The 25,753-nt window shown below is 44.9% G+C and overlaps 1 protein-coding gene across 2 annotated transcripts in view; it reads left to right on the top strand.

The window, feature by feature from the left end:
- The window catches only part of NCOA6 (nuclear receptor coactivator 6), a 1,393,760-nt gene that overhangs the window by 170,081 nt on the left and 1,197,926 nt on the right, over positions 1-25,753 (top strand). For both annotated transcript variants that reach the window (XM_044090286.1, XM_044090285.1), the window contains exon 2: positions 2,111-2,242. In XM_044090286.1, coding sequence (XP_043946221.1) covers positions 2,111-2,242 — 132 coding nt within the window. The remainder of the gene's footprint in view (positions 1-2,110; positions 2,243-25,753) is intronic.

The raw sequence follows: 25,753 nt of genomic DNA, 5'->3' as shown, positions 1-25,753 counted from the left end.
TTTTGTGTCTGGAATGAGAAAAAGGGCCAGAACCCTGGAAAACTGAATTTACCTCAAATACTACAATATTTGGCTAAACTGCTAAGCAGTGGACTTTCGTTCTTCTCCGTCAAAATCCATGCCTCAGCCATTTCTGCAGAATACAACACTGATCCTCCTTTATTCTCTCACCGTCTTTTAAGACAGTTCCTCAGAGGGGCTAAGAATTTAAGACCTCCAAGGAAACAACCAATACCTGCTTGGGATCTAAATTTCATCCTGGAAAAACTGACTTTGCCTCCTTTTGAGCCAGCTGCTTCATCAGATTTGCAATATTTGTCCTGGAAAACAGCTTTCCTTCTGGCTATCACTTCAGTTCGTAGAGTTTCAGAACTACAGGCCATCATGGCTGTCCAGCCTTTTATCGTCTTCCATCAGGACAGAGTTTCCTTACGAACCAACCCGTCCTTTATGCCTAAAGTGGTATCCAGGGTAGCTTTAAATCAGGCCATACATTTACCTACTTTTTATCCCAATCCTCAAAACAAAGGGGAGAGATTACTACATTCCTTGGACATCCACAGGCAACTGCGTTATTATTTGGACAGAACAAAACCTTTCAGAAAATCAGAACAGCTCTTTGTGGCCTATGCGGTAGGAGCTCAAGGAAAGCCAATTTCCAAGCAGACCATCTCAAAATGGATAGCCCACTGCATACGCTTTTGCTATTTCTTTCATGGCAAAACTGTTCCTACAGGCATTAGAACTCATTCCACCAGGGCCACAGCCACCTCTGCAGCCTTCCTCAGAGGAGTTCCTACCAAGGATATCTTGGAAGCAGCCACTTGGAGTTCTGTGCATACCTTCTCCAAACACTACAACCTACCATTATTCTCCAAATCTAGAGCAGGCTTTGCCACTGCAGTCTTGCAGGGCATTTTGGCTCCTCCTAGTTCCACCTAGTGCCTGCCACCCCTTTCTTAGCTTTGGGATTCTACCCATCTGTTATGACTGCAGCTGTATGCACCTATGAACATAGTACAGTTTTGTACCTACCATAAATGTAGATGTTCGAGTGCTAATACAGCTGCAGTCCAGGTTTCCCTCCCTCCTTCCCCTCTAGGGGTATTCTTTTATGGTGTATTTGCTTGCAACTACTGTTTTTTGATTATATTGCATTGCATTACTTCATAATTTTATGTATTGCCTTCCTTCTGGGGGCACCTGACATCTGGGGCAAGAAAAACTGAAGAAAATGGCGTCGGCTGGTTCTTTTATACCCCTGTCGCACTGACGTCAGGGAAGAAGCGACGACAACCGACGCCGGACCTAGACTTTGGAATTCGGCCGACCGAGGACCCGCCTGATGGCAGGAGAACCCATCTGTTATGACTGCAGCTGTATTAGCACTCGAACATCTACATTTATGGTAGGTACAAAACTGTACTTTCTGGGTAGGTGTCTTGCATTGGTTTAAATGCAGAGAATTTTCTCTCACTTCTGCAGAGCAGACTTGCCCCATTCCCCAAAGCATGCACTTTAGTTTCTCCAGTCTACACTGGAGAAATCACACCACCTAGTGTGCCCCCAAGTGCATGAACCCCCTCCTTCTGGAAAATTGATCAGACGATACCCCTTCACTCCTTGGCCTCCTGAACTTGACTTCATTGCTAGGTCTGTTGATCGAACCCCTACTGAATGAATTTCAGTCAAGTCGCCGTCCTTCTGCACCACTGAACCAGACCAACTGCTCATCATGACTTAGTGTCTGGTATCAGCCTTTCCAGACCTGCTCCTTCCTTATATTTCCTTAGATCCTCTAAAAATGGTTAACACAACATTAGAAGTTCTGTTACCATAGCTGGCTACATTAAGGCAAAAAAAAAAATTCAGATATTCATTCTAAGAATCTTTAATTGTGCATTGCTGAACTTATTCTAATACATGTACTTTGGAGTGTTGGTAGCATCGACGTAACTCCCGAAGGACTCCACAAACACTGATGTCTCATATATTATAGGTAGCCATTCAGGCAGCTAAGGCTTGAGATTTGTGTGCAGAGTTAAGACTCTTATTTGAGTTGCATCATTGTGAACAAAGCTTTTTTTTTTTTTTTTTTTTTTTTTGTTAGGTGCCATCAGAATGAACAGCCCTGCAGCTTCCCTGGCACCACAAGTAGGAAGTGTATCTGCACCTCTAATAAATGCAGGTGGGAGTAATGCAGAGCTGGCAGCACGGGCTCCTCGCCCCACATCTCAGTCAGGTAAGGAGAGGCATTGCATCATGTTAATTTGTTTTGTTTTTAGTAACTAGTCCAGGCTTTCTGGGCTCTAGTACTTATTCCCTGGGTTAAGCCAGGATCATTGGCTAGTTGAGAAGAAATAGAGTTCTCTACACTGTTTAAACTTGCAGCAGATGTAGTTTTAGCAATGTTTAAAAAGAAAAGTAAAATGTTATATTATGTGTCCAGTAGTTTCACTGGCTGAATTTTAAAGCTCAAAATTCTAGGGAGTAGGTAATTTGAAAAATTTGGATTATTTTCCTCTGGTTTATCTGTTTTTAAATAAGCATGTGTTAATTGTATATGCAGATAGAGTAATGTTTGTAGCTATTGATGCATCACAGTTGCTGTAATGCTGTCTTATACGTAGTATGGCATGTTAAAAAAAAAAGTTTTTTTTTTTTTTAAACAAAAATTATTTTCTTCACTTGTCTCTACCTCCTTACATGCCCAGATTTTTTTGTAATTTTGTTATACTCAGGGTTGCCATATTTCCGACTGGCCACGTAGCATTAAACAAAAGTAGATCTGTGTTTATTTTTTATTTGATTGGCCCGGGCCAATCAAAAATAAATAAGCACGGAGTTGCTTCTGTTTAATGTGAAACATCGCAGTTCCGCATTAAACAGAAGTAGCTCTGTTATGCGATTTTTTTGATTGGCCCGTATACCAGTATATACAGGCCAATCAAAATTCGCTAAACACGGAGCTACTTCTGTTTAATGCGGAACATCGCAGTTCCACATTAAATAGAAGTAGCTCTGTTTTGCAAATTTTTTTTTTTTTTTTTTTATTGGCCCATATACCGGTATACGGGCCAATCAAAAATCACTAAACACGGAGCTACTTCTGTTTAATGCGCAACTGCGATGTTCCGCATTAAACACAAGAAGCTCTGTGGTTAGCGATTTCTGATTGGCCTGTATGCCGGTATACGGGCCAATCAAAAAAAAAAAAAAAAGCAGAGGCTGCCCGGGATTTAAACCTGCAATGCTGGACTCGGGATCAGGCTGCTGATCTCAGGACAGTCCCGCCCAAATAGGGGCGTCTGGCAACCCTGATTATACTGCAGTTGGCTTGTACCTCTACATGCAATACTTAAATACATATAGATATTTCAAGCATGGGCATTAATGCCCTTCCGGCTTGCCAACATACCAGAACATTTTTCCTATAATAAGTATCCAGACTGTTATTAAAAATATCTAAACTAGTACTTTAATGTAATTTGGTAGTCTGTTCATACATCAGCTACTGTCAGAGAACCAATTAGTGCACTTTGTATTCCTATAGAATCTTCTGCATAGGTTATCTGATTCTCTAGTACTTTTTGATAACCTCAAACATTTCCAGAGGTAGTTGTCTCTAAATGCCCTATATACCTGAATAAGATCTCCTCTTAGATATCTGTAAGAGACACTGCGCAAGTTGAAATATTTTAGTCTTTCATAATAACTTAAATTTTTATATTCATGGATGGATGCCCTTGGTATATTTCCACTCTACTCTTTTCAGTTTACTCATGCTTGTTTTCCTATAGGGTTTCCATGTTATTCCATACTCAAGTTTGGGTCTAATGTAACCAACAAACAATGACTTCATCATTTTTGATTTCCTAGACTTTATAAATCTTTTTATACAACCTATAATTTTATAACTATCATTAACCAGTTGGCTGATATGATTAGAAAAACTCATAGCTGAATCTACCCATATACCCAGGTCCTTAAATGAGTCTACAGTTTTGATCACTGTGTGCTGTATTAGATATTCACCTTTTAATTTGTCTTCCAAATCTCATATCCTTAGTTTTTGATGCATTTATCAGTACATTATTCTCCTGTGCCCAAATGGTCAGTTTAGTGACGTTATTTTGCTGACATGCCTTCTCTGTAACGCGTGTAATCAGTTTACCCAATTTCAGGTCGTCTGCATATAGACTGTAGAACACCTCAGATGAAAAATTTAGGTCTGAAAGATACAATCTAAACAAGTAAGGGCCTAGGACAGAGCCCTGTGGGACACCCTGACTGTAACCAAGGATTTCACCTGTCCAGTTGCTGTATGATAAATCAATACCTAGTTGTACTGATTTATTGATCAGTGTTTTGCTTATGACCCTGTCAGATGCTGAAGTTAAATCTATATAAATTACATCACAGCACAATTTTTCATTCATAGCTATTATATTGTTATAGAACATCGTTACAGGTGGTAGTAGTTCTTTTTTCAATGTATGCATGCTGATATGATTTCAAGTCCCAGTCTACCCAGTTCTGACAGTAACTTATCCAATATTACCTTCTCCATTATCTTTCCACAAAATGAAAGTAGGCTTAAGGGTCTATATGACTTTAAGGGAAAGGGGAGCAGGACAAACCCAAAGACAGGTTAAATAAGCGCTTGTCTCCAATCTTTAGGAATGTCCCCATATTACATGACCTAGTGAATAATAGATATAATGGTACCATAAGTTCTTCCTGAAGTATTCTCATGTCATTGTTACTAATTCTGTCTCCTCCCTGTGCTTTGTTTGGATCCAGCTTGTGCATTTCTTTTCCAATATAATCTAATTTGATTCCAGTGTCTAGGGTTACCTGGATGTCACTAGGACAACTTATCCCTTTTGCGGAGCCAAACTGTTTTGCATAAGATTTTGTAAATATATCTGTAATCTGTTGTGTCTGAGAATAATTTTTAGAATTTGCACACCTTTTATCAGTTTGTGTATCTTTACTCCTTCCACATCTTGTGCATCTATAAAAAGGTTTCCTATTATGCTCAATATCTTTATATAAATTTTCTTCAAAGACACTCACGATCAGTGCCTTTTGTGCTTGGGTAAAGAACACGATTATGAGAACTTGCTGACGTCTGATTTGAAAAATCAGATAATTACCCCTTTGGGGAACCTTTCAGTCCTTCATTTTTGATTGTATTGCTTGTTCATGCCATCCAGAAAGGGCAAGTCTGTGTGTCCGGCAGATTCCCCACAAAGACGCTCATGATCAGTACCTTTTTTGCTTGGGTAAAGAACACGATTACGAGAACTGTCCTATTTGTCAGGCGTTCGTCCCCAAAACCCTAAGTAGCCACTTGCATGCTCTAAACTTGTATTTAGAAAATCAGCGGTTGAAACCACTAGAGCTAGTGATGGAGGGCTCTTCCAACTTTCCTTCAGAACCGCCAAAGAAGAAGGCCAAACCCATGCGGCCTACACTACCGCTGTGCCTCTACCATCTGGCACTGGGTCTGTGGCCGACAGCCTGGCATAGGACTCTGATCCCGCCACAAAGGGTAAAGCAGGTACCTCCGAGGAAGTCTCACAATCCTGCGCAGATGGCATGCTCGTAGAGGCATTAGTGACGTCTTGTCTCCGATGCCAGGAGAGAACCAGCGCTTTCTGTAGGCCCATTGGATTCCGATGCTCCCATGTTGTCTCCAGACTCAAGGCCTTCTCCTACTCTGACACCAGCTAGGCCCCTCAAAAAAAACACCAAAAATGAAGCACATCTCTTCCCCTTCTGAAAAGCATGCCTGACTGGCAGGCTTTCAACCAAAGCTTGTTCAATGCCTTTATGGCCCAATGGCCTACCTCTGCAGGCAGTGCTAGCATTGCCCCTCCACTCTTGAGTTCTAGGCCTCAATCCTCAGACCCTGCTAGAAGAGAAGAGGATTTTTCTGATTCTTCCTGTGAAGACTCCTCTCTTACACCTCCCAGATCACTTCTCCTTTGAGGTACAGTTCCCCAGAAGAAGAATCCGTAGACCCTGACTCCCTAGCTGAGGATTTGACCTTTGGGGAAACTATATCTAAAATGAAAGACCACTTTAGGTGGGTATCCACTGAAATGAATGAGGTTCAAAAGCGGTACTGTGACCTAATTTGGATGGACTCCCCGAGTCCTCCTGCTTGTACCTCCAATCCCAACTGCTTTTCTGGATGCCTTCTCCTCCGCATCTTTAAATCCAGATTCACAACCATTTGCCCCATGCAGACCTGACAGACTATAAAGTGCCTGATTCAGACAAGTACCTCCCTTAGGTGTCCTCCAGCAGACCCAACCACTATCTCCATATCCACAGATAAGGCTTCCAAACTCCTTCCTGCAACCACCATAGTTTCTGCTGACTAAAGACAGCAAGATGATGGAGCGTCTGGGAAAGAAGATTTGCACTTCTCCTAACCTGTCCTTTTGGGCTACTAATTACCAAACACACATGGCCAAGTATACTGTAGCCCTCCTGGAAAAAGCCACCAAGACGTTGGCTGATATTCCAGACTGTGCAGCCAAAGCATCACTGTCTTCCCTCCTGGCCATTACTGCCCAGGTGACCAGGCACTCAAAGTGCCGATGCCCTTCTATTTCCATGTTGCAGTATTCTTAGGCGACTAGAACGTCGGCTCCTATACAAAAGCTTAAGCCTGGTTGCTGTAGGTGCGTGGGATGTCACACATAGGGCCATAAACCAGGGACATTAAATGTGATGTCTGCACACACAGACCTCAGAACTTTTCAGCCGCAGAAGACGTCACATCGATTGCTTTGTTGCTGTACTCGACTTCTAAAAAGTTAAGAACCTGTTGGGGAAATATTCTGTTTTTTTGCTTGAGCTTGGTTAGCTGCAATTATTGTTAGCTGATGTTAACTAAGAAGGGCAAATGCTGTTGTCTAGGGAAGGAACACGACCATACTGCTTGTTCCATTTGCCAATCATTTGTTCTGAATACCCTTTGTAGCTTTCTGGCCACCCTCGACTTATGTTTAGAGAACCAATGACTCAAAAAAACTTGCACTCAGGATGGATCCCAAATCGGCTGTTCCGACTGAACCACCATGGAAAAAGGTCAAAGTTTCCAAGCTTTACCTCCTTTGCCTCTTTGCCATTGGCCAGCCTCCGATCTAGAGGTTGAGGGATGTCCGAAAGAATTGTCTACTTCGACGGCTCCCGCTGAGGAAGCCACTTCAGAAGTAGTGGTCTGCGCATCCTTTGAGATGGTACAGACGTCAGTCCCTACCAAAGTCGAGAGGGAACCAGAAATATTTGGACGACCGACAGGGATGCCATTACCTGAAGCCCAGGCTCCAGAACCCAAGCCTTCTCCCAGACCTATGCCTTCTAAGCGAAAACAGCAAATCAAACACCTTACTCCTACCCCTGAAGGAGTCCCAGACTGGCAATCATTTACCAACTCCGTGATACAGGCTTTTATGGCTCTTCCCCCGCCACTATTCCAGTGCTTTGTCCTAGGCCTGCTTCTGCCACCTCTCTCCCCTTGCCTACTATCCACGAAAGAGAGGAGGATTTAGAACCTTACTACTCATCTTCTGATGAGTCTATTTCTTATGCCTCATAAATTACCTCCCCTCTGGAATACTAGTCCCTAGATGAGGAATCCATTGAAGGGGACTCCCTATCACCTTTGGGGAGACAATTACAAAGATGAAAGAATACTTCATGTGGGACACTACCGAGATGACTGACACCCAGAGGAGGTACTTTGAACTCCTTCAAGTGGAATCACCCTCCCCGTCTGCCATCCCACCTGTCTTAACCTGCCTATCTGTATGGTTTCACCTCTGCATCCAAGAATCCGGACTCTCAACCACCTGAGACCAGATAGGTTCTACAAAGTGCCTGATGGCCAAAAATTCTTAGTTAAGCCCCCCCTGGCAGACCCTGCAGTAATTGCTGTCTCCCCTGACAAGCAGTCTAGACTGATTCCTTCAGCATCTCTTCTGCCCACTGATAAGGATAGCAGAAGCATGGACAGGATTGGGAAAAAAGTGTACATCTCCTCCACCCTGGCCTTCTGACCTGTCCCTTATCAAACACATATGATAAAATATGCCCTGGACTTAGTTTCACTAGCCTCCAGTCTCTTGGCTGCCACCCCTGACTGCCCTACCAAAACTGAGATAGCATCTAAATTGTCCCTGACTTCTCAGGTAGCAGTTATGATGCCTCAGATGTCTCTGCTAGGTCTGCAGCTTCTGCTTCAGTTCTCCACAGATACTCTTGGCTTTCACCTCCATCCACTCCCTGAGGATTTCAAATCTAAAACTCTGGATGCCCCATTAGACCATAACCTCTTGTTTGGCAAACAATCTGCAGAACTTTCTAAAAATCTGCAGGTGAAAAGTAAGGAGCTTCAGGACATCAAACATTTGCTTGTGTCTCCTATTCCCAAGTACTACAAGAATTATCCTGCAAACGCTTCTTTTGTCTGGAGAACTCCTTCCTCTGGTACCCGCTCCTCTACCAGATACAGGAGAGGAACCAGGAGGCAAACCTACTCCAGACCAGTTACCTCACAACCTACTCCAAGACAGCCTTTTTACGATAGAAGTGCACCCAATAATGTGTGACTGCCTTGCCATCTGCTTTTGTCAGTCCACCTCCCCATTGCCTCCCCTTTTGGAAAACCATCACATCAGACCACTGTGTACTGACTGTCATTCAAAATGGATATTTCCTTTCTTGGAAGGAAAAACCCATCCCCTCAAAATCAAATCCACCTCATTCCTCACATTTTACTAGACTTCATAGATTAGGAACAATAGAACTGTCCCTCCAGGGCAGGAAGGAAAAGGATTTTTTTCCCCCCGACTCTTTCTGGTACCCAAAAAAGATGGGCCTTGGATACCAATACTAGATTTATCCTTCCTAAATCGATTCCTAAAAGTACCGTCATTCAGGATGCTATCCCTTCAAACTCTTCTCCCTTTAATCCCAGCCTAGATGTACATGCCCACTCTAGATCTAAAGGAGGCAAATCTCCATATTCCCATAAAACCCTCCAACAGAAAATTCTTACGTTTTACCTGGACCCTTCTCTCATTTTCAGTTTACAGCCTTGCCCTTAGTTTTTTTTGCTGCACCTAGGGTATTCACAAAATTTCTAACCCCAGCCATCGTTTACTTCAGGACTAAAAGTGTCCAAATCTATCTCTACCTAGACGACTTTCTCCTTCTAGCAAAAACAGAAGACAACCTTCAAAGTCATCTCAGGTTCACCATCTCCCTTCTACAAAACCTGGGTTTCACCCTCAGCTTAAACAAATCCTATTTACTCCCGCACCAAGACAAAATCTTTCTGGGCTGCAGGATCAGGACAGACCTGTTGCACGCTTTCCTTCCCCAGGACAAAGTCCTGTCATTCTCCAGTCACTTCCTAAAACTTTTACTAGCTCCTCAGATGTCTGCAAGACAGTTCTTGCAACTCCTGGGGCTAATGGCAGCCACTATTCATATACTTCCCTTAACAAGAATGCACATGCAAATGTTCCAATGGTACCTGAAAAATGTGTGGTCACAACACCAACACTCTCTAGAGCAACAAATTCCCATTCTGCCCTCCCTCAAAACAGAACTAAGGTGGTGGATTCAACAAATCCTTCACAACCCTGGTCTTCCACTTCAAATCCCCTCCCCAGCCCAACTTATGCATACAGATGCATCAGACCTACGGTGGTGAGCCACCTTCAAAAGTTTCAGGGTAAAGGAGGCATGGAATCCTACCCTTCAGAAGAAGCATTTCAGTGTAAGGGAAATGACTGCAGTCCTTTGGGCCCTGGAGGCTTTTCTTCCTATTCTCCAACCGGGCCCTCTTCAGATATTCACAGACAACACCACAGTAATGATGTATCTCATCAAACAAGGAGGGAACAGAGCTTACCTCCTATGCAGGATAACTATACAAATTTGAGACCTCGCCTCCAGGCACAACTTAACCCTGCAGGCCTCATATATCCCCTCTCAGGACAACAAACAAGCGGATATTCTCAGCAGAACATCCTCTCTACAGCATGAGTGGATTTGAACAGGGAGACCTTTCTAGACGTTGTCCACTGGTGGGGCACACCTCAAATGGATCTGTTTGCCTCCCCCCAGAACAGACAGTTGAAAAAATTCTGCACCAAGGATAACTCTCCACTTGCCTGGAGGGTGGATGCCTTCAGCATTCCATGGAAGGGACTGTTTCTATATGCTTTTCCACCCTTCCCACTAATCCAAAAGGTCCTACTGAAAATCAAGAAGGGCAAACCAAGTCTTGTTGGTGACTCCCTGCTGGCTAAGGCAACACTGGTTCCCCCTTCTCTCATTAGCCAAGGGCAATCACCACAAGTTACCCCACGAGGTGGACCTACTCCCACAGCAAAAGGGAACTCTAATTCACCCTCACTAACAGATGTTAGACCTAAAACTCCGGGTGATAAAGTTCTAATTCCTTTCAGACACCACTACTCAAAGGACATGCTTACAGTCCTGAGGGAGGCCAAGAAACCTGCAACTAGGAAATCATATTTATCAAAATGGGAGAGATTTTCCAAATGGTGTCAAAATAAGGACAGGTAACCCCGACCAGGCACCCTAGTTCTTGCCTGTGTATGTGAACTCATTAAGGATGGCCTTTTCTACCGTTCAGTGAAAGTCCACCTTTCAACCATTTCAGCTTGCCAACCTCTAGATCCTCCTTTGCTATCCAGGCTGGATGTAAAACTACACATCCCACCACCCTGGGACTTGAACTTCATTCTGGAAAATCTAACACTGGCCCCTTTTGAGCCAGCTAGCACTGCTATGCTCCAAATGTGTACATGGAAGACTGTCCTGCCCCCTCTGTACCACATTCCACAAGGATAGGGTGTCCTACGCACTAACCCTTCCTTCATGCCTAAAGTGGTCAATGAACTTTGCTTGAACCAATCCATTCACCTACCTACCTTCTTCCCCTCTCCAACTAACAGTTGTGAGAGGATTCTCCATTCCCTGGATGTGCACAGGCAACTTAGGTTCTACCTAGACAAAACTAAGTCAGTCAGAAAATCTGACCAGCTATTTGTTTCCTTCCACCCCAGGGCTCTGGGCAAGGCAGTCTCCAAACAAAGAATGTCTTGTTGGATTAGAAAATCCATTTCCTTCTGCTACTCACACCATGGCAAGCACTTCCCACAGTGGTTGAGAGGTCACTCTACCAGAGGCATGGCTACTTCCAAACCTTTCCTCAAAGGGCTGGACACAGCATCCATTCTGGAAGCAAACACCTGATCCACAATTCACACCCTTCACCAGACACTACAAATTGGACCACGTTTCCAGAGACAGAGCAGGTTTTGCTAGAGCAATCCTGCAGGGTTTTCTGGAATCTTCCACTTCTATCTTCATCTTTCTCTCTGTTTAAGCTGTGGTACACTCCCACACTAAGGATACTGCAACATAGGAATAAAACGTAGAATAGTTGTGTAAAATCTTAGCATAACCATAGATGTCCTCTTCCATGTTGCAGTAGTCCTCCTCTCCCTCCAACCCCCTGTAGGTTTTTTTTTTTTTTTGGTCTATGGGCTTATCTCTTAGGCACTAGGAACCTCTACTTTAGACCAACAGCAGACTAGCCAGCATATGACACTAGACAATTTTGGCTGACATCACTTGTTACTCTCTTTGGGACTGTCTGAATGGCCTTCAAGATGTTCTTCGTGTTTCACTGTTGCAGGCATCACACTTGGGTTATCTGCCTGCAGGTAGCCCTCAGTCGGCCCGAATACCAGAGTCTTGGGATTTCTGCATCGGATGCTGTCGCCTCTTCCATGACGTCAAGTAGTCAGGGGTATGAAACATGCAGCGGATGCCATTACATCAGCTTTTCATCCCGTGCAGGAGCCTGAAGCAGAAACAGTTCACAAGTGCCGGTCGGCCGCTACCTGAAGTTTTCGTTTTTTGAGTTTCAATCTTGAAGTCTTCTAAAGCCAAGTACCCTGTTGGGGATTCTTTTTTCTTGCTCTAACCGATGTCAGAAAATTTCAGTTGTCTTGCCTGTGGAAAGCAAATACCTCAGAGATTTTCATTCTTACTGCGTTGCCTGTTTAGGCCCAGACCACAATGTCCCTCGCTGTTGGTTTTGTGCCTTGTTTAATGCCCTAACCATTCGTCAGGCTATCTTTGTCGCTAAATTCTTTTGCTCTCATTCTCCGTATTCTGAAATGGCTTTAGTAAGCCATCCGACTATCGATCTTCCGAAAAAAAAACGAAAGGATAAAGGCAGAGAAAGACCACATAGGTCCAAAACTGCTGACGATGCTTATGTTAAGCTAGTTGCCAGTCTGCCGGTACTCAGTGAGGTGCATTCATAGCCCCTGATGCCCACTTCTACAGATTCACAGGCCTCTGCTGAGACCCATTCGGAGTCCGGTATGCTGCGAGATGCTTCTTCGATTATGGAACCTGCGGATGTCTCTACCTTGGATGAGTCCGGAGCCGCTGTGCAGGCACCGGCTTCTGAGGGTGTATTCCGACCTTCCGATGTTCGTATTAAACCGACTACGTCGTTTCAGACTAAAACAGAGTTTCTCAGGCCCAGAGTTTGCACTAGCCCTAGAAAACCGACGACCAAAGCACATGCTCAAGCTCCCATGCCACAGAAACAAATGCTTAGAATGGCTGAAGACCTTATAACTCTAATTAGGGGAAGCCAGCCTTCCCCCTCTAAAAGAGAAAATTGATTTCCCTTCTGATTCAACAGACCATGAGTCCGATGACTCTGATCCTCCTGATTACCAGGACATACCCTTATATACTTATGAGGATTCATATGCAGAGGATTCCATTCTCTCAGCCTCTCCTCCAGAGGACTTTTCTTTTGGTGAAACCTTGCATACCTTAAGAGAGCATTTCTGCTGGGAATGCCAGGACTACCTACAGTCCAAAAAGGGACTCTGAGAATTTTTAGACTTGCCTCAGCACAGGCCTCTAACTATACCCCCTGTCCTGGATATTGTAGATGATGATTTCATGGAATCCAGTCTTACTCCTGATACTTTACCACCATCTTCCAGAAAGACTGGCCGGTACTACAAGGGTACATGTCTCTCTCAAATTTCTTTTTAAGAATCCCACTGCGGATCCAGAGACCATTTCCCAGGGGCCTAAAGGTATTAAGGCTACTACAGCCAAAAATCCTACCCCTTCAGACAGGGATTCGAGGCCTTACGGACAGATTGGGCAAGAAGTTATATACCTCTGCAACTCTTGCCATCAGGGCTTTAAATTTCCAGTTTCGCATGTTGAAGTACCAGTATCATATTACGGAACTAATTAAACAAAAAATGTTGTTGCTTCCAGATTTTGCTGAAAATAAAGATTTACAAGAGTTACTGCATTCTGCAAACCAAGTCAGTAAACATACTTTGCAGTGTGGTTTTGATGCCTTAGAAGCATTTTGCAGGGCTGCTGAGAAGGCATGCCTGGCTGAAGGAACAAATCTTGCCAGACCATGTCAAAGCAAAGTTACTAGTTGCTCCATTAAACCAGGAATGTTTGTTTAGCACAAAAGCACAAGAGGTTCTTAAAAAAGATGGAGGAAAAAGCCAACTCTATGCAAACTGTGAAAGATTTCTTACAAGTACAGCCACCTAGATTCAGTAGGCATTGGCCTTCAAAAAACTGGTCCTTTCCAATCCCTACCAGTTCTTCTCAGCCCAAACCCAGGGGCAACAGACCTCCAACGCTACAGTCTCAGGGTACGCAGAGATCTAAACAGTGGAGTGCTCCCCCCTCAAAAACAGGGAGTGGTAAGTCACACCCTTATGGAAAAAATTCACAATGACTTTTCTACCATCCTTCCCAACCATGCCCAAGCACTAGGAGGAAAACTCGCCCTGCATGCAAAAATCTGGATGTCCATTACCCAGGATCAATGGGTCCTAAGCATTGTATCCCAGGGATACAGATTCTACTTCCACTCACTGCCAACCCCAAGGGGGTTGACAGGCCTTCCTCCAAACCAGTGGGCAAAGGCTCAAAAGCAAGTACTTTCTCTTCCCAGTATCAGGACTATTCAACCTGTTCCAGTAGAGCAAAGAGAACAGGGTTTCTACTCCAGACGGTTCCTGGTGCCCAGAAAACAGGGCTCTTGGCGCCCTATCCTGGACCTGTCCATTCTCAACACCTTCCTGGTGGTCCCAAAATTCAAAATGCTTACACTACAACAGCTGCTTCTTATGCTAGCCCAAGGACTCCTGGCTAGTCACTCTCGACCTAAAAGACGCTTATCTGCAGATCCCCATAAGGATATCTTGCAGGAAATGGCTACGTTTCAGGGCAGGCTCTATGCACTATCAGATGTTCTTCATCTCACATTGCTGCAGTCCTTACACTTGGGTAGTCCGCTGTCCTCGGTCGGCCCGAATATCAAAGTATTAGGCTGACGTCGGTCAAGGCGCTTAAGACTGACATCAGGACGTCAGGGTACAAATGCGCATGACCGACGTCATATCCTCAGTCTTTTTTGCCGCATGGTCCGATGCAGAAGCAGCGTTGCAAGTGCCGTTCGGCGTTCTGAAATTTTTCGAATTCGGAGTTTCAGACCGAGTCAAAGTTGGCTAAGTACCCCGTTGGGGAATATTTTAGTTTTTCTTGCCTCAGTGGTTTACCGGATGTCAGAAAAAGTGAATAACTGTATTTCTTGTGGGAAACAGATACCGCATAGAGATTATCATACTTCGTGTATTCCTTGTTTGGGGCCTGAGCACGACGTTGTTGGGTGTCGCTTTTGTGCTAGGTTCAATAAGCGCACTATTAAGCGAAGGTTAGATTGTGCCAGGTTGGTCTTCGGGAAGCGGTGCAATTATAATATGCCGTCGGATGCTCCAACGCCCGCTTCTTCGAAGAAGCGCAAAGACAAAGCAGCTAAACCCAGGCTAGAAGAGTCGTCCGTACAGGACGCCGGTTCTTTAGAGGCGTCAGTGGAACCGGTGGTTCCGCTGGAGGCTTCTCTGGAGTCCCAGGGGGAGACTTTGATATTGCAGGATGTGGCCTCTCAAGAGGCAGGTCAGGCTGAAGGGGCTTCTCAGGTTACTGTACTCCCCTCCCTTCCTAGGGTGGTTAGGCCCTCTCCTTCTGTTTCCAAGGCTTCTCCCAGAGGCAGGCCAGGTTTAGCTTCTGTTGGTGTCACTCCTAGTTCATCTGGATCTGTGCCCAAGAAGCACATGCTTAAAATGGCAGAAGATTTAATTACTTTGATTAGAGGTTCTTTGCCCCCTCCTGATAAGAGGCCTAGGGTGGAACCAGAGTTGGGGAGTTTTGAGCAGGCTTCGGATGTTTCAGAGTCTTCGGCTGAAGACTTGCAGGAGTATTCTCCATATTCTGATTCTGATGTGGATGACTCTACTCCTTCTGCTTCTCCTCCAGAGGATTTTTCTTTTTCAGAGACTCTTCATTCCATGAGGGAACATTTTAAGTGGGAAGGTCAGGACTTCTCTGATTCCAGGAAAAGGCTTAGGGAATTTTTGCTTTTACCCCAGCATAGGCCTTTGGCTATACCACCTGTTCTGGATGTTGTGGAAGATGTGTTTGCAGAGGCTTCACTTAATCCTGATTCTTTGCCTCCGGCTCCTGTTAAACCGGACAGATATTACAGGGTGCCTGAAGCTCATAAATATCTTTTCAGAGTCCTAGGGCAGACCCAGAAACTGTTAGTCAGGGACCTAAGGGCGTCAAGGCCTCTGTTGTAAAAAATCCGGTTCCTCCAGATAGAGGCCAGAGCTTTGGATAGATGGGGAAAGAAAGTCTATACTTCTTCCACCTTAGCTATGAGGGCTTTGAATTGCCTGTTTCACATGTTGAAATATCAAAAGTATCTTCTTTCTCAATTGAAGTCTAAGGTAGATGCTCTGGCAGAAGGCATTTAGTGTAAAGAATTACAAGATTTGGTACATGTTTCTGAACAGGTGGGTAAGCATTCTTTACAATGTGGTTTTGATGCTGTACAGGCCTCGTCTAGGGTGGCTGCCACTGGGTCAGTTCTTCGCAGGCACGCCTGGCTGAGGGATCAGAATTTATCTGACCATGTTAAGTCAAGGATTTTAGATGCTCCTTTACAGTCTGATGTGTTGTTTGGTTCACCTGTGGAGGCAGTCTTAAAGAAAATGGAAGACAAGGCTAAGTCTATGCAGGCTGTTAAAGATTTTTTGCAAGTTCAGCCTCCGAAGTTTAGTAGGAATTGGCCTGCTAAGGGGTGGACGTACCCTTCTTATGATTCACAGTCTAGGGGAAGATCTAGACGTGGTAGGGGCAGAGCTCAGGGCTCTTTCAGACCTAGATCAGGGGGTTCACCTGCACAGTCTTCGGGTGAGGGCAGGGGCCAGTCCTTTCGTAAGCAGGCCCAATGACCTACCTTTTCAGCTGCCAGAGCCTTCTTGTCTGGCAGCGCCTTTGGGAGGAAGGTTGACACTCTTCAAAGAAAATTGGAGTTTAATTACACAGGACAGATGGGTATTGGATATCATACACCAAGGTTACAAGTTTTATTTCCATACCTTGCCTCCTTTCAAAGGCATGCCAGACGTTCCTCCTCAGCAAAGAATAGAGGCTCACAAACAAATTTCTCTGCTGCTTCAAATAGGGGCCATACAGCCGGTCCCTCTGCCAGAAGTGGGCCTAGGATTTTATTCTCGCCTGTTCCTAGTACCAAAGAAGGGGAACACGTGGAGACCAATTTTGGATTTATCTATCCTCAACACTTATCTGGACATTCCCAAGTTCAAAATGTTGACGTTACAACAGCTTTTACCTCTGCTGGGCAAAGATCACTGGATGGTGACTCTGGATCTCAAGGAGGCTTACCTTCATGTTCCTATCAGGCTAAGTTGCAGGAAGTATCTGCGTTTTCGAGCTGGGACTTCTCATTATCAGTTCTCTGCATTGCCCTTTGGCTTATCTACTGCCCAGAGTGTTCACGAAGGTTCTGGCTCCAGTGATAGCTTTCTTCAGGCTAAAAGGAATACAGATCTATCCTTATTTGGACGATTGCCTGATTCTGGCCCAAGGAAAGGACGAACTTCTTCATCATTTGCAATATGTGATAGCAGTGCTAAGATGCCTGGGGTATTCTGTGAACGAAATAAAGTCCAGTCTAGTACCCTCTCAGGACATGTGCTTTCTGGGTGTGAGACTGAATACAGCATCCCAGATGGCCTTTTTGACCCCGGACAAACAAAAGAATCTTTCCCTTTACTTCCATCAATTGTCTCATCAGTCCAGGCTGACTGCAAGGACAGTCCTTCAAGCCTTGGGGTTCATGGCATCTTGTATTCTGGTGCTTCCCAATGCCAAACTGCATATGAGGAAGCTACAATGGTATCTCAAAATGTATGGACACAGCACTGCCAAGATATGGACACTGTCATTCAGATAATACCTTGCATTCAAAAGGAATTTTTGTGGTGGGCTCAGGAATGTCACCTAAACAAGGGACTCTCTGTGACCCGGCCAGAGGCGAGTCAGATTCTAACGACAGATGCCTCAGACAAAGCTTGGGGAGCTCATCTAAATGGAAAGTGGATACAAGACACGTGGCCTGCCAGACTACAACATCTACATATCAACTTGAAGGAGATGTTAGCAGTCCAATTTGCATTAATAGCTTTCAAGGATTTACTTCTTCCAGGGCAGGTGTTGGTTCTAACAGACAACACAACTGTCATGTGGGACATCAACAAGCAAGGGGGGACACATTCTTATCCTCTATGCAGACAAGCAATGATTTTGTGGGAGACTGCTCTCAGTTTACAGCTAAATCTTCAGGCAAGGTTTCTGCCGGAGCACAGAACTCCTTAGCAGATGTGTTGAGCAGATTTAATTATGGATCCCCACGAGTGGAAATTGGATCCTCATGTATTTCAGAAATTGACAGTGTCATGGGGAACTCCAGACATATATCTGTTCGCTTCTCCACTAAACTACCAGCTGCCAAAGTTTTGCACAAAAAGGTTTCATCCCACAGCTTGGAAAGTGGATGCTCTTTCTTTCAATTGGAGCAATCTTCATGTGTATGCCTTTCCACCTCTGCCTCTCCTCCCAAAGGTACTTCTAAAGGTCAGACAGGACAAGCCAAAGATGATTTTAATAGCTCCAGATTGGCCTCGACAGCATTGGTACCCATTACTGAGAAGTCTGGTACGGGAGCCTCCATGGCCTTTGCCTTCGATTCCACACCTGCTGTCTCAGGAGAACAGTCATTTACTCAATGTCAAACTTCACTCTCTTCACCTAACAGCCTGGCATATTCTGTTTTAAACCCTGGAGGGTCTCAGCTTCCACAGCAAGTTTTGAATGTTATTTTGGAGGCCAGGAGGCCTAGTACAAGGAAAGTGTACGCAGATAAATGGAAGAGATTTTTGTTTTGGAGTGCAGCAAAGGAATTTGATGTTTCTAGGCCTAATTTAAGTGTGGCTCTTCAATATCTTGCTGAGTTACTGGACAAAGGTTTGTCCTTCTCTTCTATTAAGGTTTATGCTGCAGCAATTTCTGCTCACTATGACTGTGACCCACCATTGTTTTCTCATCCTTTGTTTAAGCAATTCCTTAGAGGGGCAAAGAATATAAGACCCCCACGTAGAGCTCCTACTCCTGCTTGGGATCTCAATTTTGTGTTGGAGAAACTCACTCTACAACCTTTTGAGCCTGCAGCTACTGCAGAGTTGAAATATTTATCATGGAAGACTGCTTTTTTGTTGGCCATTACCTCTGCGAGAAGGGTTTCTGAATTGCAGGCCCTTATGGCAGTTGAGCCTTTCTTAATTTTCCATAAGGATAGGGTATCTTTACGTACTAATCCTTCCTTTATGCCTAAAGTGGTTTCTAGTGTGGCTTTAAACCAAACTATTCATTTGCCTACTTTTTATGCAAACCCCCAAAATAAAGGGGAAAAGATTTTGCACACCTTGGATATACACAGGCAGTTGCGATATTATTTGAGCAGAACTAAAGGGTTCAGGCAGTCTCAGCAGTTATTTGTTTCTTTTGCTTTGGGTTCTCAGGGCAAGCCTGTGTCAAAACAAACTATTTCTAAGTGGATTGGGTTTTGTATTGCTTTCTGTTATTCCCATCATGGTAAGGAGATTCCAGCTGGGATTAGGCCTCATTCCACTAGGGCTACTGCCACTTCTACAGCTTTTTTAAGGGGGGTGGCAACAAAAGATATTTTGGAGGCAGCTACTGGGAGTTCAGTACATACTTTCTCTAAGCATTACCACCTTCCACTTTACTCTAAATCTAGGGCTGGTTTTGCCACTGCAATTTTACAGGGCATGTTGGCAGCTCCTACTGCTTTATAGTTTTGCCATCCTCCCTTATCTCTGCTTTGGGATTCTACCCAAGTGTAAGGACTGCAGCAATGTGAGATGAAGAACATAGTACAGTTTTGTACCTACCATAAATGTAGATGTTCGAAGATCCACATTGCTGCAGTCCAATTTACCCTCCCTCCTTCCCCTCTGTAGCTAGCGGTGGTTGTGTGGTTTGGGTTGTAAATATTGTGGATATTGTATATATTGTACATATGTTTAGTGCAAGGGTGGTTGGTTGCTTTTTTGCTGTCTTTTGGTTTTGACCTTTCTGTTTAGGGTCTTCTGACATCTGGGGCAAGAAAAGACTGAGGATATGACGTCGGTCATGCGCATTTGTACCCTGACGTCCGTCTTAAGCGCCTTGACCGACGTCAGCCTAATACTTTGATATTCGGGCCGACCGAGGACAGCGGACTACCCAAGTGTAAGGACTGCAGCAATGTGGATCTTCGAACATCTACATTTATGGTAGGTACAAAACTGTACTTTCTCTGCACTTCCCTTTGGCTTATCTACTGCGGCCAGGGTATTCGCAAAGTGCCTGGCTCCAGCCATTGCATACTGCAGGCAGAGAAATATTCAAATTTATCCATACTTGGACAATTGCCTGATTCAGGTGGACAGTCAGGAATTGCTACTTCAGCACCTGGCATTTATAGAGAGACTTCTAACTTCTCTGGGGTACACCATCAATGAAAATAAATCATATCTGGTGCCCAGCCAGAATATTGTATTCCTGGGAGCAAGCTTGAACACGACTTCGCAGATGGACATTCCTTACTCAAGAAAAGCAGGTTTATTGGGCAAACTACTTCAAACTAATGGCCACCAGAACACAGCTGTCTGCAAAAAAAATACTGTAAGCCCTAGGGTTCATGGCCTCATGCATTCTTCTAATTCCATATGCAAGACTACATATGAGGAAACTTCACTGGTATTTAAAAAGTCTCTGTTGCCTACATTTTCCGGACCTGGAAACAATTAATTCCCATCATTCCTTGTCTAAGGGCAGAGCTCCTCTGGTGGGCAGAGGCTTGCAACCACAACAAGGGACTCCCTTTCACTCAACCCCTCACCGCCCAAACCTTGGCAACAGATGCATCAGACTATGCATGGGGGGCTCACATGGCTGGCAAATGCATTCAAGGCAAATGGAGCCCAGGACAAATTCACCTACATATCAATCAAAAGGAAATGTTAGCTGTACAGAATGATCTGATAGCCTTCAAAAACCTTATCCTTCCAGAACAACTCTTGATAGACGGACAACACCACAGTTATGTGGTACATAAACAAGCATGGGGAAATCATTCCTACCCACTCTACAGGTTAGCCATGGCCCTGTGGGACACAGCCTTGAGCAGCCAAGTGCACCTGCAAGCTCAATTCCTGCCAGGGAAACAAAATTCACTGGCAGACGACTTAAGCAGAAATCTACTGGACCCACACGAGTGGAAACTGGAACCCAGCTCATTCAAGCTTCTAACCCACAAATGGGGGACGCCAGAGGTGGCCCTCTTTGCCTCCCCCCCAAAACGATCAGTTGAGCAAATTTTGCACCACAAATCCCCACAGCCAAGCATGGAAAGTGGATGCCCTATCCTTTACATGGGAAAACCTCTCAATTTATGCCTTCCCCCTCTGCCCCTCCTTTCAAAAGTACTACTCGGGATCAAACAGGACAAACCAAGGACAACCCTTATTGCCCCGGACTGACCCTGCCAGCATTGGTACCCACTCATATGCAGTCTGGCAGCAGTGCTTCTCTGGCACCTACATCAGACCCCCTCCCTGCTGTCCCAGCAGGATGGACAGATTTTGCACCCTCAGCTGCAAACCCTGAACCTTGCAGCCTGGCTTATTCCTTGAATACTCCACCAGCAAACCTCAGCAAACAAGTGCTGGACGTCATCCTTGAGGCCAGACAGCCTAGTACTAGGAAATCCTAGTCAGAAAAATGGAAAAGATACTGTTCTTGGAGCCATCCTCAAGAAAAGGACACAGCCGTTCCCACCTTACTTCAAGTCCTAGATGACCTAGCAGAGCTGCTCCACAAAGGCCTATCCTTTTCTTCTGTTAAGATTCATGCCTCTGCCATCTCAACTTATTATAATACTGAGCCACCTCTCTTTTCTCACCCTCTGGCCAAACAGTTCCTGAAAGGGGCTAACAATTTAAGACCCCCAGGGCAAGTGCCCACCCCTGCCTGGGAACTTAACTTTGTACTAGAGAAGCTCACGCTTCCCCCTTTTGAGCCTGCTGCTTCAGCACAGTTAAAATTCCTCTCTTGGAAAACAGCCTTACTTCTAGCCATTACTTCAGCAAGAAGAGTGCCAGTTACAGGCACTAATGGCTGTGGAACCCTTCATTATTTTCCATGCTGACAGGGTTTCCCTCAGGGTTAACCCATCTTTTATGCCCAAGGTGGTATCCAGTGTGGCTCTAAACCAATCCATCCACTTAACCTTTTTCCCTAATCCTCAGGATAAAAGAGAAAGGATCATGCACTCCTTGGAAGTGCACAGATAACTCCGGTTCTACCTTGATAGTGCTAAGCCTTTCAGAAAATCTGACCAGCTGCTAGGTAGCTTTGCTACAGGGGCAGAGGGCAAGGCCATTTCAAAGCACTGCATCCATTTCTGCTACAAGCACCATGGAAAAACTACCCCACAGGGGATCAGAACTCATTCCACTAGGGCTACCTCAACCTCTACAGCATTTCCTAGAGGAGTCCCTACCAGGGACATCCTGGAAGCTGCAGCCTGGAGATGTTCTTCGTGTTTCACTGTTGCAGTCATCGCATTTGGGTTATCTGCCTGCAGGTAGCACTCAGCCGACCTGAATACCAGAGTCTTGGATTCCTGCATCGGATGCTCTCTCTCCTTCCATGACATCAGGTCGTCAGGGTTTTAAAACATGCAGCTGACACCATTACATCAGTCTTTCTTGCTGTGCGGTGCCCATAGCAGAAGCAGTACAAGTGCTGGTCGGCCGACTCCTGAAATTTTCGTTTTCAAGTTTCAGAACCGAAGTCTTCAAAAAAACGATAAGAACCCCGTTGGGGATCTTTTCTTGCTCCAACCGATGTCAGTAAAAGTTAACAATTGTCTTACCTGTGGAAAGCAAATACCTCATAAAGATTTTCATTTGTACTGCATTCCTTGCTTAGGCCCAGACCCCACGACGTCCCTCGCTGTCGGTTTTGTGCCTTGTTCAACCCCCGAACTATTCGTCGTCGTGCTGTCTTTGCAGCAAGTTATTTTGATACTCTGTATCAGTACTCCGAAATGGCTTCGTTAAGCCATCCAATTACCAATATTCAGAAAAATACAAAGATAAAGACAGAGACAGACCGCATAGGTCCAAAACTGCCAATGACGCTTCCGTTAAGCTAGTCAGCTAGTACTCAGTGAGGCGCTTTTCCAGCCCCCGATACCTGCTACCTCAGATTCGCAGGCCTCTACTGAGACCCATTTGAAGTCTGGTATGCCACAAGATGCTTCTTCGACTATGGAACCTGCAGATGTCTCTACCTTTGATGGGTCTGGAGCCGCTGTGCAGGCACCGTCTTCTGAGTGTGTATTCAGGCCTACAGACTTGCATTTTAAACCGACGCCATCTTCTTCATCCAGGCCTAAAACTCACACCACACCTAGAAAACCGAAGCCCAAACCGCATGCTCAGGCCCATATGCCTAAAAAACAAATGCTTAGAATGTCCGAAGACCTTATTACCTTAATTAGGGGAAGCCAGCCTTTCCGCTCTGAGAGACCTAGAACTGATTTTTCTTCTGATTCTTCTGGTCAGGAATCTGATATTTATGTTCCTTCTGATAACCAGGATTTGCCCTTATCTGCCTGTGAGAATTCTGATGCAGAGGATTCCATTCTCTCTGCTTCCCCTCCAGGAGATTTTTCTTTTGGTGAAACCTTGCACACACTTTTAGGGATCATTTCTGCAGGGAAAGCCAGGATTACTCTGACTCCAAAAAGAGACATAGGGAATTCTTACTCCTTCCTCAACACAGGCCTTTAGCTATCCCTCCTGTTCTGGGCATTGTAGATGATGCTTTCCTGGAATCTAGCCTTTCCCTAGACACTTTACCTCCAGCTCCCAGAAAACCTGACAGGTGTTCGAGTACCTGACTCTCACAAGTTCCTGTTCAAGACTCCTACTGCGGATCCGGAGACCATTTCCCAAGGACCAGAAGGCATTAAGGCTACTGCTGCCAAAAATCCTACCCCTTCTGATAGAGATTCTAGAGCCTTGAACAGATGGGGTAAGAAGGTATACACTTTTGCTAATTTGGCCATTAGGGCTTTAAATTGCCAGTTTCATATGTTAAAGTATCAGCAGCATGTTATGGTACTACTTAAACAGAAAGTGATGTTGATTCCTGACTGCACTGAACACAAAGAATTACAGGATTTGATGCATTCTGCAGAACAAGTTGGTAAACATACTTTGCAGTGTGGATGTTCATCGTGTTACACTGCTGCAGTCATCACACTTGGGTTATCCTGGCTTCAGGCGGTCCCGCAGTCGGCCAGAGTTCCAAAGTCTTGGTCCGGCGTCTGTTGCTGTCACGTCTTCCCTGACGTCAGTGCGCCAGGGGTATATAAGAGGCATCAGACGCCATTTTCTTCAGTCTTTCTTGCCGCGTGGTGCCCGAAGCAGAAGCAGTTCGCAAGTGCCGGTCGGCCGACTCCTGAGATTTTCAAATTGAATTTCAGACCGAATAAAGCTATGTACCCCATTGGGGAACCTTTTCTTGCCTCAGTCCGATGTCAAAAAAAGTTAAAAATTGCATTTCTTGTGGGAAGCAAATACCTCATAAGGACTTTCATTCTTATTGCATTCCTTGCCTGGGCCCAGACCACGACATCACAGGTTGTCGGTTTTGTTCTTGGTTTAATAAACGAACTATTAAACGTCTGTTTGATTTCGCCCGACATTACTTTGGTAGGAAATTTAATTATACCACACCGTTGGAGCAACCAACGACCGACATGCATAAAAAATGCAAGGATAAGGACAGGCAGCCTAGATCCAAACCAGACTCCGAGGCCTCTGCTGGGCCAGTCACCGGTTCTCCGGTTTTTAGTGAGGTGCCTACGCAGCCCCTGACGACCGCTGATTTAGAACCCCAGACGGCTTCTGATTCCCAAGCGGAGAGTACTAGGCCGCCACAGCCTTCTTCTTTAGGCCCTTCCGACTCCAGAGCAGAAGGAGATTCCGGTGCAGTAGAAATGCCTTCAGTTGCAGAAGGTGTCTTCAGACCGACTACACTCACTATCAAATCTTATGCTAAGCTAAAAACTCCTTTAAAAACAAAAAAGACTGAACATCAGTCTCCAGTACAAGGGCCCATGCCTAAGAAACAGATGCTTCAGATGGCTGAAGATTTAATTACCCTAATCAGGGGTTCCCATCCCCCTTCTGATAAAAGGCCAAGACAAGAGGAGGATTATGCTTCCTCTGACCAGGTTTCAATTTCCTCAGATTCTTCTGAGGAACAGGAATACTCTTTTCCTCCTTATGAAGATTCTGATGCTGAGGAGTCTATTCCCTCAGCATCTTCCCCAGAAGACTACTCCTTTGGGGAAACTTTACATACCATGAGGGAATATTTCCACTGGGAAGGCCAGGATTACTCCGATTCTAAAAAAAAAAGCTCCGAGAGTTCCTTTTACTTCCCCAGCACAGACCACTTGCTATCCCTCCCGTGTTAGACATTGTGGATGATGTTTACTTAAAATCTAGCCTTAATCCAGACTCTCTACCTCCTGCTCCAGCCATACCAGACAGATACTACAGAGTCCCTGACTCACACAAATTAATATATAAAAGCCCTGTTGCTGACCCAGAAACCATTTCCCAGGGTCCCAAAGAGTTAAGGCCTCTATTGCTAAAAATCCTGTACCCTCTGAAAGGGATTCCAGAGCACTAGCTAGATGAGGAAAGAAAGTATACACCTCGGCTACTCTAGCTATGAGGGCCTTAAATTGCCAGTTTCACATGCTGAAATATCAGCAATTCCTGATGTCTCAATTAAAACAAAAAATTAACACACATTCAGAGCAGCCTGATTTCAAGGAAATGCAGGATTTGTTGCATGCAGCTGAACAGGTGGACAAACATACTTTACAATGTGGATTTGATTCATTGGAAGCTTCCTGTAGAGCAGCAGTGACTGGGTCTGTTATACGTAGACATGCTTGGTTAAAAGAACAAACCCTGCCTGATCATGTTAAAGCAAAGTTATTGGATGCACCTTTACAGCAGGATGTTTTATTTGGTGTAAAAGCAGAAGAGGTTTTAAAGAAAATGGAGGATAAGGCAAAATCTATGCAGATGGTCAAAGA

This window comes from Protopterus annectens, chromosome 12.part0, assembly GCF_019279795.1.
Source record: "Protopterus annectens isolate FY-2018-M chromosome 12.part0, PAN1.0, whole genome shotgun sequence".
NCBI lineage: Eukaryota > Metazoa > Chordata > Ceratodontiformes > Protopteridae > Protopterus > Protopterus annectens.
Note: the sequence above shows the minus strand (reverse complement) of the source record. Positions and strands in the feature narration are given on the sequence as shown.